This window comes from Somniosus microcephalus, chromosome 16, assembly GCF_052327205.1.
Source record: "Somniosus microcephalus isolate GS21.2 chromosome 16, FLI_Smic_1.0, whole genome shotgun sequence".
NCBI lineage: Eukaryota > Metazoa > Chordata > Chondrichthyes > Squaliformes > Somniosidae > Somniosus > Somniosus microcephalus.
The window spans coordinates 36,582,792-36,601,840 of record NC_141002.1 but is presented as its reverse complement, the minus strand read 5'-3'; the positions used below and the strand labels follow the sequence as shown (position 1 = coordinate 36,601,840).

Below are 19,049 nucleotides of genomic sequence, written 5' to 3'. Positions count from 1 at the left end.
CTAGAGAGGGTACAGAGGAGATTTACAAGGATGTTGCTGGGAGTAGAGAATCTTAGCTATGAGAAAAGACTGAGTCTGTTTTCCTTGGAACAGAGGAGACTGAGGGGAGACCTTATTGAAGTGTATAAAATTATGAGGGACATAGATAAAGTGGATAGAAATGACCTATTTCCCTTAGCAGAGGGGTCAAAAACCAGGGGGCACAGATTTAAAGTAATTGGTGGAAGGTTTAGAGGGGATTTGAGGGGAAATTTCTTCACCCAGAGGGTTGTGGGGGTCTGGAACTCTCTGCCTGAAAGGGTGGTAGAGGCAGGAACCCTAACCACATTTAAAAAGTACTTGGATGTGCACTTGGGATTGTAGTGTAAGTGCTTTAAGTCAGAACTACTTTTTACAGCTCCTGTATACTGTAGTACCGGCAGTGACCACACCGGTATATAAGCTTTGCGCATGCCTCTGTACCCCAGTCTAGAGATTACCCTCCTCCAGTAAAGACCTGTTATTTGGTAATGTACAGCATCCGTGTGATTATTTATCCACTGAACCACAGATCTAACAGTGGTGACGAGTGTCGATTCGAATCTACCTGCAATATAAAAAAAAAGTCGAGTCCAGGAACACGGGCGTCGACCACGAGCAACCGCCCAGCAGTCAGGCAGAGATCAAACTTCGCTGGGGAGGCTGTGGAGAGCCGGGCTTGGTTCCCCAGCCACAACGAGCAGTAAGAGACCGATGACAAGTCCAGAGCAGACTCTTCCCGAGCAGCGGCGGCTGGAGCCGACCAACGGCAGAGAGAGAGCCGAGCAGTGTCGACGGGGTAAGAAGAGGGTGAAGAGCGCAGGGCGCAGCTGGGGGTTGAACACCGAGCGGCGTCGAGGAAAAATACTGCAAACCGGAGAGAGGGTAAGAAACGGCCGGGTTCTAGACTGAGCGGCGTCGACAAATATCGAGAGAAGAACACGCAGAGCACAGCCAGGGATCACGGGCTGATCAGGGTCCGCGGGGCGAAGCAAGGGGAGACGCCATTGAGCCACGGAGAAGCAGGGAGAGTGCGGGAGACGCCATTGAGCCGCGGAGAAGCAGGGAGAGCGCGGGAGACGCCATTGAGCCGCGGAGAAGCAGGAAGAGCACGGGAGACGCCATTTTGCGAAGCCGCAGCAGAGAAGAAGGGCGAGCGCAGGAAGGAAGGAAGGCGCGGGAGATGCCATTTTGTGCCAGCGGAGAAGAAGGGGAAGCGCCATTGGTGATGGTTAACGCACAACCAAGGATGCCGAAGAGTGGCAGTATCTCTACGTTCGACAATGAAGTCGAAGATTGGGCGACATATGTGGAACGTATTGAGGTGTACTGCAAGGCGAATGAAGTGCCAGATGCTAATAAAGCACTGGCTCTGTTAAATTCCATGGGTGCAAAAATTTATGGGTTACTGCGAAATCTAATAACCCCAGAGAAGCCGGTAAACAAGAATTTTGAAAGCATAGTAGAAATCCTACAGGACCACTTAAACCCCACACCGCTGCTGATAGCAGAACGATTTAAGTTCCATAAAAGGAACCAACACAAAGACGAAAGCAATGCGGAGTACCTAACGGAACTGCGCAAGCTATCGAAATACTGCCAGTTTGGAGCGGGACTAGCAGACACGTTAAGGGACAAGTTTGTGTGTGGGCTACAAAGTGAAGGAACCCAGAAACGGCTTCTATCACAAAAGGACCTTACGCTGGACAAAGCTTTCAGTATGGCAGTATCACACGAAGCAGCTGCAAGGGGCGCTGCAGAGATACAACGGAGACCGCAAGAATATGGCACCAACGAAATGACCTATGGAACAGGGAAGTGCTCTTGCTGCGGGAGAACAACACATGACCAGAAAGATTGTTGGTTCAAGGACCAAGTGTACAGACAGTGTGGGAAAGCAGAACACATAGCAAGAGTCTGCAGGTCTGGGAAGAAAACCAACAGTAAGAAACCTCCACAGGAGAAGTACAAAAAGGTACACCAGGTGATGGATAGTGGTTCAGGCGAACAGAAAAGTGACAGACTCCGGAAGCAAGGAGCTGGGTTGTCCGAAACTACATAATGTAACCGAAATGGAGGATCACCAGACTATCTGGGTTACACTCAAGATAGACGGAGTCCAAGTGGAAATGGAATTGGACACAGGGTCAGCTCTAACAGTCATAAATCAAAGAGACTACATGCGGCTATTTTCACACATACCCTTGAAAGCTACAGAGATTGTCTTGAAGATGTATACGGGGCAAAAAGTCTACCCCAAAGGAAAAATAAGGGTGAAAGTGACATATAAAGGCCAGGAAATACCTAAAATGGATATATATGTATTGCCAAATGGAGGACCACCACTGATAGGACGTGAATGGATCCGGAAGATACAATTAGATTGGCATTCCATACAGGCACTGAAGGTTGAAGCCAAAAAGGATGATGACGTCACACCTGGACGACTGTCAAAAATGCTAACTGACGCAAAAGAAGTGTTCCAGGAGGGACTAGGAACACTAAAAGGAATAACAGCAACAATTAAAATAGAGGAAAATGCAAGCCCTAAGTTTCTGAAGGCCAGACCAGTGCCTTATGCGATCAGACCAGCGGTTGAAGCAGAGCTGGAAGGGTTGGAACGTTCAGGAGTACTGTCCAAAGTGGACTGGAGCAAGTGGGCTACACCCATTGTTCCTGTAATGAAGAGGTCGTTGAGTAATACGCCTGGGGAACCAAAGGTGGTCCGCATCTGTGGGGATTTTAAGGTGACAGTGAACCCAGTCCTTCACATGATGCAATATCCGCTTCCACGAATTGAGGATATTTTCGTCTCGCTATCTGGTGGTAAACGCTTCACCAAAATTGATCTAGCGCAGGCGTACTTGCAAATGGAGGTAGAAGAAGCTTCGAAACATTACCTTACGATCAACACCCATAAAGGTCTCTATCAATACAACCGGCTGGTGTTTGGAGTAGCCTCGGCTCCGGCTATCTGGCAAAGGGCGATGGATCAGGTCCTGCAAGGGATTCCAGGGTCCCAGTGTTATTTGGACGACATCTTGATCACGGGCGAAAATGACGGTGATCACCTCGCTAACTTGGAGAAGGTGCTCGCCAGATTAAAGGAGTATGGGCTACGAGCTAATCGCCACAAGTGCGAGTTTTTCCAGAAACAGATCTCATATTGTGGCCATGTCATCGATGAAGAGGGGTTACATAAGTCCCCTGACAAGATTGAGGCAGTAGTCAAGGCTCCAGCACCGGAAAATGTGTCACAACTGAGGTCGTTCCTCGGGCTGGTAAACTATTACCACAAGTTGTTACCAAATTTGTCTACGGTATTACACCCGCTGAACACCCTTCTGCAAACAGGGGTACCATGGAAGTGGGATGACGAACGTAGACGAGCTTTCCAGAAGTGTAAAGAATTGATCACATCAAAAGAGGTGTTGGCCCATTTCAACCCAGCACTGCCAATTCGTTTGGCATGTGATGCATCACCCTACGGCATTGGAGCGGTGCTGTCGCACAAATTCCCAGACGGGTTGGAGGGGCCAGTAGCCTTTACGTCTCGGTCACTAACCTCAGCCGAGCGCAACTACGCCCAGATTGACAGGGAGGCCCTCAGCCTAGTATGGGGAGTAAAAAAATTCAACCACTATCTGCATGGGCAGAAGTTCACCTTGCTGACTGACCACCAACCACTTGTCTCCATCTTTAATCCTAAGAAGGGCGTGCCAGTAATGACTGCACAGCGGTTACAAAGGTGGTCCCTGTTTCTAGGGGCGAATCAATATGAAATCGAATATAAAGGCACGAAACAATATGGGAACGCTGATGGGCTATCGCGCCTGCCAGTGCCTACTGTGGAGGAAGCACCAGCAGTGGACCCTATCGAGATATTTTATTCGTCGATAATTGAACGATTGCCAGTAACAAACTCGGATATAGAGGAGACCCGCAATGATCCGACGCTGTCACGGGTATATGAATTGACGGTGATGGGATGGCCAACACATGGCGACTCACTGTTGCCAGCATTCTCATCCAGAAGAGAACAGCTGTCAGTATGCCAGGGGACAGTGATGTGTGGATCCAGAGTGGTGATTCCACCCAAGTTAAGGGAGAGAGTGCTAAATGAGCAACATGAAGGTCATCTGGGGGGAGTGAAAATGAAAAGCCTTGCTAGGGCTTATGTGTGGTGACCGGGAATCGATCAACAAATCGAATACCTAACTAAGAGCTGCTTAAGATGCCAGAAGGTCCAAAATACACCACCACATGCCCCTCTACACCCATGGGAGTGGCCCTCCTCTCCATGGCAACGGGTGCACATTGATTTCGCTGGTCCATTCATGGACTCAATGTTCTTAATAGCAGTGGATGCTCATTCAAAGTGGCCTGAGGTGATAAAGATGTCTTCAACCACTACAGAGAAAACGATTGCAGTCCTACGGACCATATTTGCCAGAAACGGTTTGCCAGAGCAGATCTGCTCTGATAATGGACCACAGTTTGTGTCCGACGAGTTCCAAAAATTCATGAAAAGGAATGGGGTAAGGCATTACACATCCGCCCCGTATCATCCAGCCACCAATGGATTGGCTGAGAGGTTCGTACAAACCTTTAAGAAAGCGATAAAGGCCATGTGCGACGAGGAAATTCCACTACAGCATAAGATGGACAATTTCTTATTAGCCTACCGAAACGCGACACATGCAGTTACCAACCAGACCCCGGCCATGATGTTCTTTAACCGAAGGTTGAGATCTCGTCTGGACTTGCTCAGACCAAATGTGCGAAGAAATGTTGAGGACAAACAATTCCAGCACATCAATGAGAAGCCGACAAGGAGCTTCAATGTAGGGCAACCAGTCTTGGCCCGTGACTATCGAACAGAGAAGTGGCAACCCGGAACGATATGTACAAGGCAGGGGCCATTAATGTACACAGTGGATGTCGGGGAGAACATTGTGAGACGCCACGTCGATCAGATCTTAGCGTCACAGGAATGCGTCAACCCCATGTCTCGAGTACCTGGGGATGAATCCGAAAGACCGGTAGCATCTGCTTCAGACCCAGTAGCAGTGGAACCCGATGAACTACCCGATGAAAAGGGGTCAGAATCGCCTCTGCACCAAGAACAAGAACCTCTGGAAAGGCGCTATCCCGAAAGGGTCAGGAAGCCGCCCCAAAGACTGAATCTATAAATGGACTTTTGTTACTGAATGTACATGTAAAAATGTAATTGTTATTTGAATATGAAGGGGGTATTATTAATCTAAAAAGGGAGGAATTGTAGTGTATGTGCCTTTAAGTCAGAACTACTTTTTACAGCTCCTGTATACTGTAGTACCGGCAGTGACCACACCGGTATATAAGCTTTGCACATGCCTCTGTACCCCAGTCTAGAGATTACCCTCCTCCAGTAAAGACCTGTTATTTGGTAATGTACAGCATCCGTGTGATTATTTATCCACTGAACCACGGATCTAACAGGGATGCTCTAACCTGCAGGGCTACGGACCAAGACCTGGGAAGTGGGATTAGGCTGGATAGCTCTTTGTTAGCCGGCGCGGACACGATGGGCCGAAATGGCCTCCTTCCGTGCTGTAACTTTCTATGATTCTATGGAAACACCTGGCAGGTTAGCTGCACACTGGGAGGATGCAGTAACCACACAGTTAATGGTTACAGATCATGGGGGTGATCACACAGTACTGTCCGCACCTCGCTCCAGAGGCACAATTTCTATCTTCTTCAGTGTATTTTTCCCAAACCTGATGGTGCTAATTCAAGCTGGGTTATGATTCTAAAGGTACTCATAACGTCACAACCCTTGGGCATTCAACCACTTGGCTGCTTGTTGTGTGAGAGCTTAGACAGCGATTTTTGGCAGGCTATTAAACTAAGGGAGCATCAGAGCCAAGCCTGCTCCTGTCCTCGCCCAACATACACACACAAGTCACTGAACTGTAGAATCCTATTTGCTTTTTTCCACCCTAACTCAGGGCATCGAGGCCTTTTGCAGCATTCCTACCACAGCACCAGTTAAAATCAGTTCACTCAGCACCTGCCTGGACTGTATGGCTCAATTCCACACTGGGTAGAGCTTTTGCCCACGGAGTCACCAGGGGATCAGTGTTTAGGCTGCTTCTATTTACATAAATAGAAGATAGTGGTGCAGTATGATGATTTTCACAATCGAGGCCTACCACATAACTCAGTGATACTTTTCAAAAGTCTCAATGGAAGCCATAGTCCGTACCTTATATATTTTTACTGTACGGTGTCAGCCATGGCTCAGCCGGTAGCACGCTCGTCTTTGAGTCAGAAGTTTGTGGGTTCCAGTCCCACTCCTGAGACTGGAGCACATAATTCAGTGCAGTACTGAGGGAGTGCTACATTCTCAGAGGTGCCGCCTTTCGAATGAGATGTTAAACTGAGGCCCTGTCTGCTCTCTCAGGTGGACGTAAAAGATCCCACGGCACTATTTCAAAGAAGAGCAGGGGAGTTCTCCCCGGTGTCCTGGCCAATATTTATGCCGCCACCGACATCTTTAAAAGGTGATGATTTGGTCATTATCTCCTTGCGGTTTGTGGGAGCTTGCTGTGTGCAAATTGGCTGCCGCTTTTCCTACATTAAAACACTGACTGCACTTCAAAAGTGCTTCAATAACTGTAAAACACTTTGGGAAGTCCTGAGGTCATGAAAGGCGCTTTATAAATGAAAGTCTTTCTTTTTACTTTGTTTACAAGTAAAACAAAAGTGATTTTCATTTTTATAGTCCTAAACATTCAGTTGGAATTCATTTCTGATGCCACTTCAGAATAATACTGTCCACAATGACTGTCTGCAAACCTCTTCTGTTCTCGGCTGCAGCTAATTATAGCCCAATGGGCAGTCCAGAAACCTCAGCTGCAACATAAGAGACCTAACTTTTGCTTGCAAAAGCTATAAAACATTTACTAGTGGCTTACAGATCTGGCAGGACAGTATAAAAAGAATTGTTAAAAATATTTTTTAATGGTCTCAATTGCATTCCAACTAGTCCTGACCTATGCTCAATGTCCCCAGGACTAAGGCTGCCCACAAAACTAACAAGTGACAAAACCATATCTGGGTCGTGCTCAGCCTGTCGAATAGAGAAACACCTTAAATAGACTGAGATGTGGGTGAGCTGCAATGGAGAACATCGGAAATGGTTTTTCAACTTGAAAAATGAATTTCAGCAAGTTCCTTTTGAAAATCAGTTGAAGCATCTTTATGGAACTATTTTGAGAATGCAAAGTTACATCTTCAGAAGTGCAATTCTTATTTTATTCACAAAGATTACACTATGGGCTCGATTTTCCAAGCCCCGAGGAGGCGGGTTTGGAGGCGGGAAAATTGCAGAATCGGGGGGCAGGAACCCATCCGTGCCAATGTCCCAGGAGGCAGGTACCCGACCTGTGCTGGGAGCTGCCTCCGCGAGGCGGGAAGGGGATTAGTGCCAATTAACTGCCTGTTAACAGGTAGTTAACAGGCAGTTTTTTGCCTAATCCCTATTTTTAGCCCTGAAGTGTGGGCTGTCCATTGGCTCCAAACCACGCCAAGTTAGCAAGGCCATCAGTCTGCAGGGGTTGGAGGGGTCGAGATGTCCGGTGTACAGGTGAGTAATGGGTGCATGTGTGCAGAGGTAAGTGTGTGAGGTAAGTGTAAAGTGTTTTAATAAGTTTTAGTTACCTTTACTTTCTCCTGCAGGCTTCCTTCCTTCAGTTCTCGGGAGTCCCTCAGCTCACCGGCACAGAAAGCAGAATGGCCACTGAACTGTCAAAAGCTGCAGCCTCTGCTTTCTGGTCTGGAGAGATCTCTAACTGAGTCTGAGTAGAAGGACTCAAGTTAGAAGACAGATTGTCCGTGTTTGACAGCTTCACAGAGCTGAGGATTGGGAGCAGTTTAGGATTCAACAAAGGAGGACAAAGGGATTAATTAAAAGGGGGGGAAATAGAGTATGAGTAAGCTTGCAGGGAACATAAAAACTGACTGTAAAAGCTTTTATAGATATGTGAAGAGAAAAAGATTGGTGAAGTCAAGCGTAGGTCCCTTACAGTCAGAATCAGGGGAATTTATAATGGGGAACAAAGAAATGGCAGACCAATTAAATACATACTTTGGTTGTCTTCACAAAGGAGGACACAAATAACCTCCCAAAGATGTCGGGGAACATAGTTCCTCCCTTTCATTAGACCCTGATAGAAATCAGTATTTGTAGGGAAATGGTGTTAGGAAATTGATGGGATTGAGGGCTGATAAATCCCCAGGGCCTGATAATCTACATCCTAGGGTACTTAAGGAAGTGGCCCTAGAAATAGTAGATGCATTGCGGGTCATCTTCCAAAATTCGATAGACTCTGGAACAGTACCCATGGATTGGCGGGTAGCTAATGTTACCCCACTGTTCAAAAAGGGTGGTAGAGAGAAAACGGGGAATTACAGACCGGTAAGCCTGACATCAGTAGTGGGGAAAATGCTAGAGTCCATTATAAAGGATGTAACAGCAGAACATTTGGAAAGCAGTGACCGGATCGGACAAAGTCAACATAGATTTACAAAAGGTAAATCGTGCTTGAATAATCTACTGGAATTTTTTGAGGATGTAACTGGTAAAATAGATAAGGGAGAACCAGTGGATGTGGTGTATTTGGATTTCCCAAAGGCTTTCGATAAGGTCCCGCATAAGGGATTAACGTGTAAAATTAAGGCACATGGGATTGGGGGCAAGGTATTGACTTGGATAGAGAACTGGTTGGCAGACAGAAAGCAAAGAGTTGGAATAAAAAGCTCTTTTTCCGAGTGGCAGGCAGTGACTAGTGGGGTACCACAGGGATCGGTCCTAGGACCCCAGCTATTCACAATATATATTAATGATCTGGATGAGGGAACTAGATGTAATATCTCCAAGTTTGCAGACGACACAAAGCTGGGTGGGCGTGTGTGCAGTGAGGAGGATACCGAGAAACTCCAGTATGATTTGGACAGGTTGGGTGATTGGGCAGAAGCATGGCAGATGCAATATAATGTAGATAAATGCGAGGTTATCCACTTTGGTGTCAAAAACAGGAAGGCAGATTATTATCTGAATGGCAATAGATTGGGAGAAGGGGAAGTGCAACGAGACCTGGGTGTACCAGTCGCTGAAAGTAAGCATGCAGGTGCAGCAGACGGTTAAGAAGGCAAATGGTATGTTGGCCTTCGTAGCGAGAGGGTTTGAGTACAGGAACAAGGATGTCTTGCTGCAGTTGTACAGGGCCTTGGTGAGACCACATCTGGAGTATTGTGTGCAGTTTTGGTCGCCATATCTGAGGAAGGATGTTCTTGCCATGGAGGGAGTGCAGCGAAGATTCACCAGGCTGATACCTGGGATGGCAGGAATGACGTATGAGGAAAGATTGGGTCGATTGGGCTTGTACTTGCTGGAGTTGAGAAGAATGAGAGGGGATCTCATCGAAACTTATAAAATTCTAACAGGACTGGACAGACTAGATGCTGGAAGGATGTTCCCGATGGTCGGGGAATCCAGAACCAGGGGTCACAGTCTAAGGATAAGGGGTAAGCCATTTAGGACAGAGATGAGGAAGAATTTCTTCACCCAGAAAGTGGTGAACCTGTGGAATTCTCTGCCACAGAAGGCAGTAGAGGCCAATTCATTAAATATATTCAAGAAGGAGTTGGATATATTTCATAAGGCTAGGGGGATCAAGGGATATGGAGAGAAGGCAGGAACAGGGTACTGAATTTGGATGATCAGCCATGATCTCATTGAATGGCGGAGCAGGCTCGAGGGGCCGAATGGCCTACTCCTGCTCCTATCTTCTATGTTTCTATGTTTCTATGTATGTCAAACGCCGATTTTTCATCTGTCAAAAGCTCTTGACAGATGAAATGTCAATCGCTGACGTCACCAGTAACCAGGTGTCCCTTAATTGGCCTTCTGAGCCCGCTGGGCGGGCTTAACAAGGTCAATCAAGGGAAGATAGCGTGGGTTGGCCACAAGTCGATGGAGGCGGGACTACAACCCAAAAAGTGGGAGTCCTGCCTTCAAAAGCTCCCCATTGACAAAATCGAGGCCTATGAGTCTGTTTCAATGAGTTTTGAACTTGACCTGCCCACTGCTCTCTGTCACTAATCTGCTGGAATTTTTTGAGGAAGTAACTGGTAAAATAGATGGGGGAGAGCCAGTGGATGTGGTGTACCTTGACTTCCAGAAAGCCTTCGACAAGGTTCCACACAAAAGATTATCATGCAAAATTAAGGCTCATGGGATTGGGGGCAAAGTATTAACGTGGATGGAGAACTGGCTGGCGGATAGAAAACAGAGAGTTGGAATAAACGGCTCGTTTTCGGAGTGGCAGGCAGTGACCAGCGGGGTGCCGCAAGGATCTGTCCTGGGACCCCAGCTGTTCACAATATATATAAATGATCTGGATCAGGGAATTGGATGCAATATTTCCAAATTCGCTGACGACACTAAACTAGGAGGAGGGGTGGGCTCTGATGAGGATGTCAGGAGGCCACAGTGCGATTTGGACAGGTTGGGGGAATGGGCGGATACGTGGCAGATGCACTATAATGTGGATAAATGCGAGGTTATCCACTTTGGCGGTAAAAACAGGAGGGTGGATTATTATCTAAATGGCAATAGATTGGGAGATGGGGAAGTGCAGAGGGACCTGGGTGTTCTTGTGCACCAGTCACTGAAGGAGAGCATGCAGGTGCAACAGGCGATTAAGAAGGCAAATGGTATGTTGGCCTTCATATCAAGGGGGTTCGAGTATAGGAATAGGGATACCTTACTACAGCTGTACAAGGTGCTGGTGAGACCGCATCTGGAGTATTGTGTACAGTTTTGGTCGCCCCATCTGCGGAAGGATGTTCTTGCCATGGAAAGAGTGCAGCGGCGATTCACCAGGCTGATACCTGGAATGGCGGGAATGACCTACGAGGAGAGATTGAATAGTTTGGGCTTGTACTCACTGGAGTTTAGAAGATTGAGAGGGGATCTCATCGAAACATATAAAATTATGGCAGGCCTGGACAGGCTGAATTCAGAGAGAATGTTTCCAATGGCCGGGGAGCACAGAACCAGGGGCCACAGTCTAAAAATAGCGGGCAAATCATTTAAAACAGAGATGAGGAAGAATTTCTTCACTCAAAGAGTGGTGAGCCTGTGGAATTCCCTGCCACAGAGGGCTGTGAAGGCTAATTCAATAAATATTTTCAAGAGAGAATTGGATATATTTCTGACGGCTAAGGGGATTAAGGGTTACGGAGAAAAGGCGGGGACGGGGTACTGAACTGGTAAGATCAGCTATGATCTCAGACGAAGATCAGCCATGATCTCATTGAATGGCGGAGCAGGCTCGAAGGGCCGAATGGCCTACTCCTGTTCCTATCTCTATGTTTCTATGTTTCTAAATAGGCAGTTCTATAGACAGCCCAGGTCTTTACTGGACACGCTCAATACATCAACAGGGTTTTCATCCCATAAAGCGGAAATTCAATGTATACGCTGCTGTTTGTGCTTTCCCTTCAAAATGGCAGCATAATGTATTATAATCTATAGCAAATGCCTTAGATTTTCCACACATTTGACTATGAATGGGTGAAAAATCTAGCCCAGGGTATTTCAAAAATATACAGACCTGTGTGTTGAGGTCCTTCACAACCACACCTAAAGCTCCCAGATGTTTGTTAGCGAAATGAAGCATTGCCTAAAAGAAGAAGGAAATGCAGTTTAACTCTGCACAAACATGAAGTTAAGAAACATTTGCTCAGCCCAAAGCATTTGTGCATCACTAAAACTTGCCTCACAAAGCTTGAGCATTAGCACCTGATGAGCAAGTTTTCACACCTAAACAATTGCGCTCGTCACACTGATTGGCAACACCAGATGAGGTGCAGAAGTCTCTGATTCATCACTGAATTGGTTACTAGGCAATTTTCACACCTAGACAAAACATTTGTAAAAAGAGCAAAACACATGGATTGGCAAAAAGGCCTTAGGGCATTGGCTTTAGCGAGGCAGTACAACACTTAAATGAATAAATCCAGACTATTCAATTCATGCAACCAATTTATTCATTTATGTTAATCATTTAACAGGGACAGCTGTCAATGGAAAAGATAGAAAGGGGATTTATGCATGGAGATTTTATTTTCAAAAACGTGTTATTGTTTTGCCTATTATTCATTTAATAGCCAGGAGCAGAAGAAAGAACATGGGTCTGCCTGCCTACACCTCCCCACACACACTAACAGACAGTGCTACTCCGTCAGCCGAGACAGGCAAGATAGGGAAAAGTCAGCTGAGGTCCTGTTGTTGAGGTCCAGTGTGTGCGCGCATGTGTGGACTCGCATAAGGACAGGATCGATCCTGAGGGTGATGGTTAAATAGCCCGTCAATATTCACCACCTAGGCCCACCCATAAAGGAGAGAACTTGAGTGAGTTACTGGAGAGCTACTGGGATCTATGGAACTGTATCCCAACAACAGCAGCTTGCATTTATATAGTATCTTTAACATTGTTAAAAATCCTAATGAGTCATCAAAATCCTTGCAGGGGGAATTGGAAAATATAAAAATAATGGAGAACAGCATGAGAAGAAATAGAACTCAACTGGAAGTGCAATACCTGTTGCACTATTTTCACTTTGTCAGGACCGAGCTTAAACAGATCATTAATGCCATCAGCTTCTAAAAACAGAACGAATACATATCAGAATAATTTCACTGCACAGCTTGGAGTTCTTACTGTGAGATAAAACAAATACTTGAGATTTTAATTTGAAAGCACCGAGACTCTTTTCTAATACAACTCATTTGAACATGCTGTAGACCCAGTAGTAAGCCACCAATCTTATTTTTTAAACTAAGAACTCCCAGCCTTGAAAGAAGAGTCATTTAAATCAATCTGAAATATCATTACCATAAAATGACATTGAAAAATAAATAAAACAGTGAGGATTCGCACAAAACTAGCTGTTCAAATGTGCTCCAATGTAATACTGTGTCTGCCTATGGTTGTGTAATTCAGCACGTAAAAAGGTCAAAATAGTTCAGAAAGTAACCAACATTTCATTTAAATGTGTCATTGAGTGTGCTAACTGAGGGGAGACAAATTTGATGCTGTTGATCACTACAGACATGGTCAGTCCATGGGTACATAAGGACCTTTAAAATCAGTCTCTATTGTTAATTTAAAAGCCCAGGGTTCTTTGGGTGTTTTTCAGTTTATCAAAAAGGAGAAAATCAGAGGGGAAAAATGAGAGCTTAAGACAGTATAAAAGGGGTATAAATGTGCTCAATGTAATGTACTTTACCATGATTATGAAATACTGTTAAACTATTTCAGCAGTAAAATACATTTCTCGCATTTGTCAATGGCCTGTACACTGTAAAATGTTTAAAGTAGCACATCACCACCATAGTATCTTAAAAAGCAGTTATTTTTAAAGTCTGACAAATATGAAATAGTTGATACTAAAATTTAATTTTGCAGCTTGTGCTTTGATCAGTATCTTTGTATGAAGTGAATCTTTTTTGTTATAAGCATAGCGTAAAGAACTTGCCTCAATTTACCTCCTTTCAAGTATCTGAAAGTCGAGTCCCAGGAAGCACATGCATTGCATTAGTGACATCATTGTACACATCATCACTAATGCGGTATAGGCATCAAGGTGTATGGGGAGAGAGCGGGAATATGGCATTGAGATAGAGGATCAGCCATGATCATATTGAATGGTGGAGCAGGCTCGAAGGGCCAAATGGCCTACTCCTATTTTTCTATGTTTCTATGTCTATGTCACTGAGGCCTGGGAGAATTTGTTTTTTTTGCAGGTCAAAATTTAGTAGAAATTATTTCTTTTTAAACACACCCAGCAACTTGGAAACATCAGAGAATTTGTCAGTGGAAATTGTTAAAGCCTGATTTTAAGGGTCTCTGTATGTACATTATAAAATAACACCTAGCTTTGAAACAGGGACTTTACAGACTCCTTCACATAACTGTCAAATCAGCACAGAGATTTCCGTTAAAAGTAAAGATCAGTGATACAGTGAACCTAAGGTCACAGCTCCTCAATGCCACAGACACCAAGGCCGAGGAAAAGCAGCTATTATAGGGTTTATGGAATTAAATTATGAGCTGTTGTCTGTTCTCGAGTTCACAGGGTATTTAAAAACCATTTGAACTTTTTTCTCTAGTTTAAAGCCCTCAATTAGATTACAGCCTCCCTGTCCATGTGCCATGTTAAGTTGTAAAAATGTTAACAATACGGCTGGACCCAACAGTCAGTGAAGTGTTGATATGGATTATAATCCCAGGAAATATCTTACCTGGTGTTTGGTTTTGTTCTGTATCATCACTATTCAAAAAAAAATTAATTCATTTAAATAACTTTAAAAAAAAAGCAAAACCAATTCACTTGGTTCATGAGTAAAACAGATATTTATTTACAATCAGAGTCCAAGCCGGCCAAGTGGAGTCACCATGCTCAGAATGCACAATGAGGAGGTACAGCAATGCCCCATTCCTGAACCAGGTGTAGTAAACAAAACAGGTTAGTCCTGAACCTTCTAACAGAAGGTCGTGTTTGAAAATGATCCGTTTAAAAGTACCACTTATGTTGTTAAAGAGGGTGCAGCATCTTGAAAAGCTGTTATTTATCAAGCTTAGGTACAATGAGGTTCAAAGCAGAGCAAAGCCTGTCTTGCTTAGTCTCAGCCTCAACCCCAAGTTCAGAAGTCCATCATCTACTGAACCAGTGTGACACTTTCCCATTTCTCACACCAGATATCCTACCAGTTCTCTGAGTGAGATTGCCATTTTTGTAGAACCAAATTAAGCACAGTTTTTTGCTGTGTATACATTTGCACAAGGAGTTGGGCCGAGACTGGCCAAACTCATTTCATGATTCTGCCATCCCCATTTGCAACATTTGATCTCTCCTGCGTTCAATCCTAGCACAGACTGTCCCTTTCGTTCCTTCCTCCCCTCCGCCCTTTCCCTGCCTCTGCACCTGCTTAAAACCTGTTACATCTCCAACTTTTTCCAGTTCTGTCGAAGGGTCCCAGACCTGAAACGTTAACTCTGTTTCTCTCTCCACGGATGCTGCCTGACCTGCTGAGTATTTCCAGCATTTTCTGTTGTTGTTTCATTTCATGTCTGTTGGTCTTAAGTATCATTACAGTCCATCAGCATGAGCCAGATTCAAAACTAGGTCCCTGATGAAAGGATAGTGGGATGATCCACTGAACCACCTAGTCTACTTTAAACATATAACAAATGAACAAACTCATACGTGAAAACCATCAGAGATTCACATTCACCTGTGATGCTTATGAACTATGATTTATTTACACTCATGGAAGAAATGATCTATCTTGAACTGAAAAAAGTGGGAAAATAAGCCTAAGCACCAACATAAAAACAGAAAATGCTGGAAACACTCAGCAGGTCAGGCAGCATCTATGGAGACAGAAATAGTGTTAATGTTTCTGGTCGATGACCTTTCATCACTAACATGCCTCTCTTTGATCACTCTCACTCATATTCTTATACAAACTTGATATTTGAAATTTCCACATATTGAATATTATTGGAGTGTGAATAATATTTTAAGTGATAAGATTATACACCTTACCTTTTCTCTGTGATGAATTCCAAGTGTTTTGCTGTCTTTATTCCTGTTTTGTCAACCTAGCAAAAGAAAATTATTCATCCATTTTAAATCTTGTTTATATTTATAAATATCCCAAAAGATTTTCCTCCACAGAAAAAAGAATGATAAGCTATGGGTAAATAGTTTGCTATGGAGTTCTTTGAAAAACTCATTTTTCAATGATCTTTGTTTGTAGGACTCCACTGAATGGAGCCGACGAATTGCCGTGATGTAGGGCTGGAAGATCCTTTTCAGCACATCTATACTACAGCATTTGGCTCAGTATTTAACAGTCTTATGGAAATTAATTTTTAGTGTTATTGTTTCTCCTTAGAGTCTCCGACAAACATTAGCATACTACTCTTTCGCTGCTGGAACCTGGGTTGAAATCCAGCCCAGTGTGAAAGTCTCCTCCTTCTCTCTTGGCTGATTTGGTCAGACACGAAGTTGGAGTGGGAAATGGAAAAGTCAGGTTGGTGCAGAAAGGGACCCTCTTTTGAGGAAAAGGCATATTGTTGGGGCGGGGGGGGAGCTTTATGCTGCGCCTAACTTCTAAATCTATTCCGGAGTGCTTGATGCTGACACCAGATTAAAAAGTGGTAAATAAAATTTTCATAGGGTAGGTGCTGGGAGGATGTTTCCCCTAGCTGGGGGGTCTAGAACCAGGGATCACAGTCTCAGAATAAGGGGCTGGCCATTTAGGACTGAGCTGAGGAGAAATTTCTTCACTCAGAGTTGTGAATCTTTGGAATTCTCTACCCCGGAGGGCTGTGGATGCTCAGTCGTTGAGTATATTCAAGATAGAAATCGATAGATTTTTGGATATTAAGGGAATCAAGATATGGGGATAGTGCGGGAAGGTGGAGTGGAGGTAAAAGATCAGATCTTATTGAATGGCGGAACAGGCTCGAGGGACCGAATGGCCTACTCCTGCTCCTATTTCTTATGTTTATTGTTCATTTTTATTGTGTAAACTATCTTTTAAACTGGGCCCTAATAATTTAACATGCAGGAATTTCTGGTTTGCAGCATAGAAATTCTTGGCCACCCCCACTATATCTCCCCCTCCAAATCAAGTCTTTTAACTTAAGGTTTTAAAATCCTATTTGAATTCTACCTACAGAGCCAGAACTGTAACAACAAAACACTGCTAAAGGAAACGTCACTTAAAACAGCACAAATTACATGCTTTAATTCAAGTTTTTTTTCCAATAATGCACATAGATGGATTCATGGACTGTTGAATTCTAGAGTATTTGTTATTGGGACCTTTTTTAAAAAAATGTACTGCAATTCTTCTTATTCAGAAATCAAAGTACTCTAAGGAGTGCAGTATTTTTTTTATAAAGGAACCAAATCTTGTGATCACACTATAGAGCAGTGTTTTATTTAGTGCACTATGTGCTTCCGCAGAAAAAGCAGAAGTTGCTGTTGGGCAAGATAAAGCAAAACACCGTTTCCTGAGAGCATCTGTCCCTTAAAGGGATGTCCCTGCAGCAAGTCTTTAGCATCAGTTCAATTCGCCAGACTGGCAAGTTTAAATGGATAAAAGGGAAGAGATCGCCTTGGCTCCGGGCTCAGGTTGTGGCGAGTTCGTTGCTAAATTTCATCCGTAAGCAATGGTCATAATAATTATGGTTGCTAGCTTGTTTTTTTTTTTTTTTAAAGAGAAAATGTTAAAACCAGCTAGATGTATTGCTGGTCTTTTTCAGTTCTGCAATTTCCTATGTGCCTATTTTGCATTGTAATCAAACTTTGATTGACACTATTGTTTCACAAGAAATAACTGGCAGTAGGAAGTAACAAGATGGCTTCAAACCCCCAGAGGTGGATCTATGGCTGCTTTCAAGTCAAATATTTTTTTGACAGATCCCAACCATGTTTTACCAAATACTCAATAAGGAGGGTGGTTCTTGGCCTAGAAATGATCTTCAAACTGGAGACTCCTAACTAAAGCATTTAATGTGTCTGTTAGCAATTTTTAAAAAAAGATTGAGAGTTATAAGCAGGACCACTGGTTTATAGTGCTTCAGTAAATTAAATTCTAATTTAGTACATGGGATTTGCGGATTTTACCAGTGATTCCGTATGTTTATAATTAAGGCCTGTGGTTTATGCTGACTAAATAAATCAAATTTTGTTTTTATTACACAGATTTACAGGAATTTCACCTGTGTTGTGAATCATATTCTGCAATGCTGTCCATTTTCCTGTGAAAAACACAAATCACTAAAGTGGCCTTGGTTAACAGAACAGATGGAGCTCACATGATGAGTTCTGATGAAGAGGGCCCTTCAGCCAACTCTCTGTCTTCCTACTACAGCATCTAGCTGTTTATTAAGTAAATCTACAACCACCCTTCGTGGCAACCTGTTCCAGCTATTAATCACTCTCTGTAAACAAGTGCTTTTTAACATCTGACCTAAATTTGTCCTTTTTAATCCTGAACCTATACTTTCTTGCCTTGCTGTATCTGAAAATATTGTTCCAGGTTTTCTTTCCCTATTTCTAAGTATCTTATATTTCTCTTGATGAATGCTCGATTATCAAGCTCCTTTTCCTCTGATGACTAAATGCTTTGTGGAACTCGATGGTTGCTGAACCGCTGGGAAATATCATGCCAAGGAAGGTCAAGGAATTCTGCAGCTTCGTTTCTTGCCTTTGGAAGACAAGGAGGGAGTTTGCAAACCTTTCATCTAGAGTACACGATGAGGAGAGTTGTGTATGGTCTAGTGGAAGGAGTGCGCTTGAGGGCCCAGTCATTTCTTGTTCCATGTTTCTCATGTTCTTTTATCAAGAAAACATGCAATACATTTTTAACGTGTGGAGCAGACCAGGTGAAAAAGAATTCCATTGCCACAGACTTACCTGGTTACAGCACAGGAATCCACAGGAACCCTTAAACTGATTATTTTCAAAACAAAACAACAAAGGATGGGCTGTAGCAATGGCACGCTGTGCTCTCCCTTCCTCATGAGAGAGAAGAAAACAAAGGACTAGAGGAAAATGAGAGAGAAATGTTCCTCCCGCAGGTTTCACATATGGATGCTCTCGCTCTCGGATGACTAGGTCACAGTGCCACTAGAAAAGGATTAGGAGTATATTACCTAGCCAGCTTCTTAATGAAGAAACCAGTGGACTGAGGAGAAAGGAAAGGATTTGATACCTTCACACACAATGTAAAAAATATACACAAGAAACTAGACAGGACAGGACTGACGTTGGTTAAGTACGCATCATTCATTGTATGTGATCATGCATTGATGTTACTCTCAATACCTGCAATCACCCTGAGTGGATTCCTGGCCACACCAATAACACTGCAGAAGGTATGGAGTAAAAGGTAA

General features: G+C 43.9%; 1 protein-coding gene across 2 annotated transcripts in view; it reads right to left on the bottom strand.

The window, feature by feature from the left end:
* parvg (parvin, gamma) overlaps nucleotides 1–19,049 on the bottom strand; it is a 48,044-nt gene that overhangs the window by 10,088 nt on the left and 18,907 nt on the right. For both annotated transcript variants that reach the window (XM_086008814.1, XM_086008812.1), the window contains exons 7-10: nucleotides 15,685–15,740; nucleotides 14,378–14,406; nucleotides 12,675–12,736; nucleotides 11,685–11,753 (exon numbers count right to left, since the gene is read on the bottom strand). In XM_086008814.1, the coding sequence (XP_085864940.1) occupies nucleotides 11,685–11,753; nucleotides 12,675–12,736; nucleotides 14,378–14,406; nucleotides 15,685–15,740 (216 nt within the window). The remainder of the gene's footprint in view (nucleotides 1–11,684; nucleotides 11,754–12,674; nucleotides 12,737–14,377; nucleotides 14,407–15,684; nucleotides 15,741–19,049) is intronic.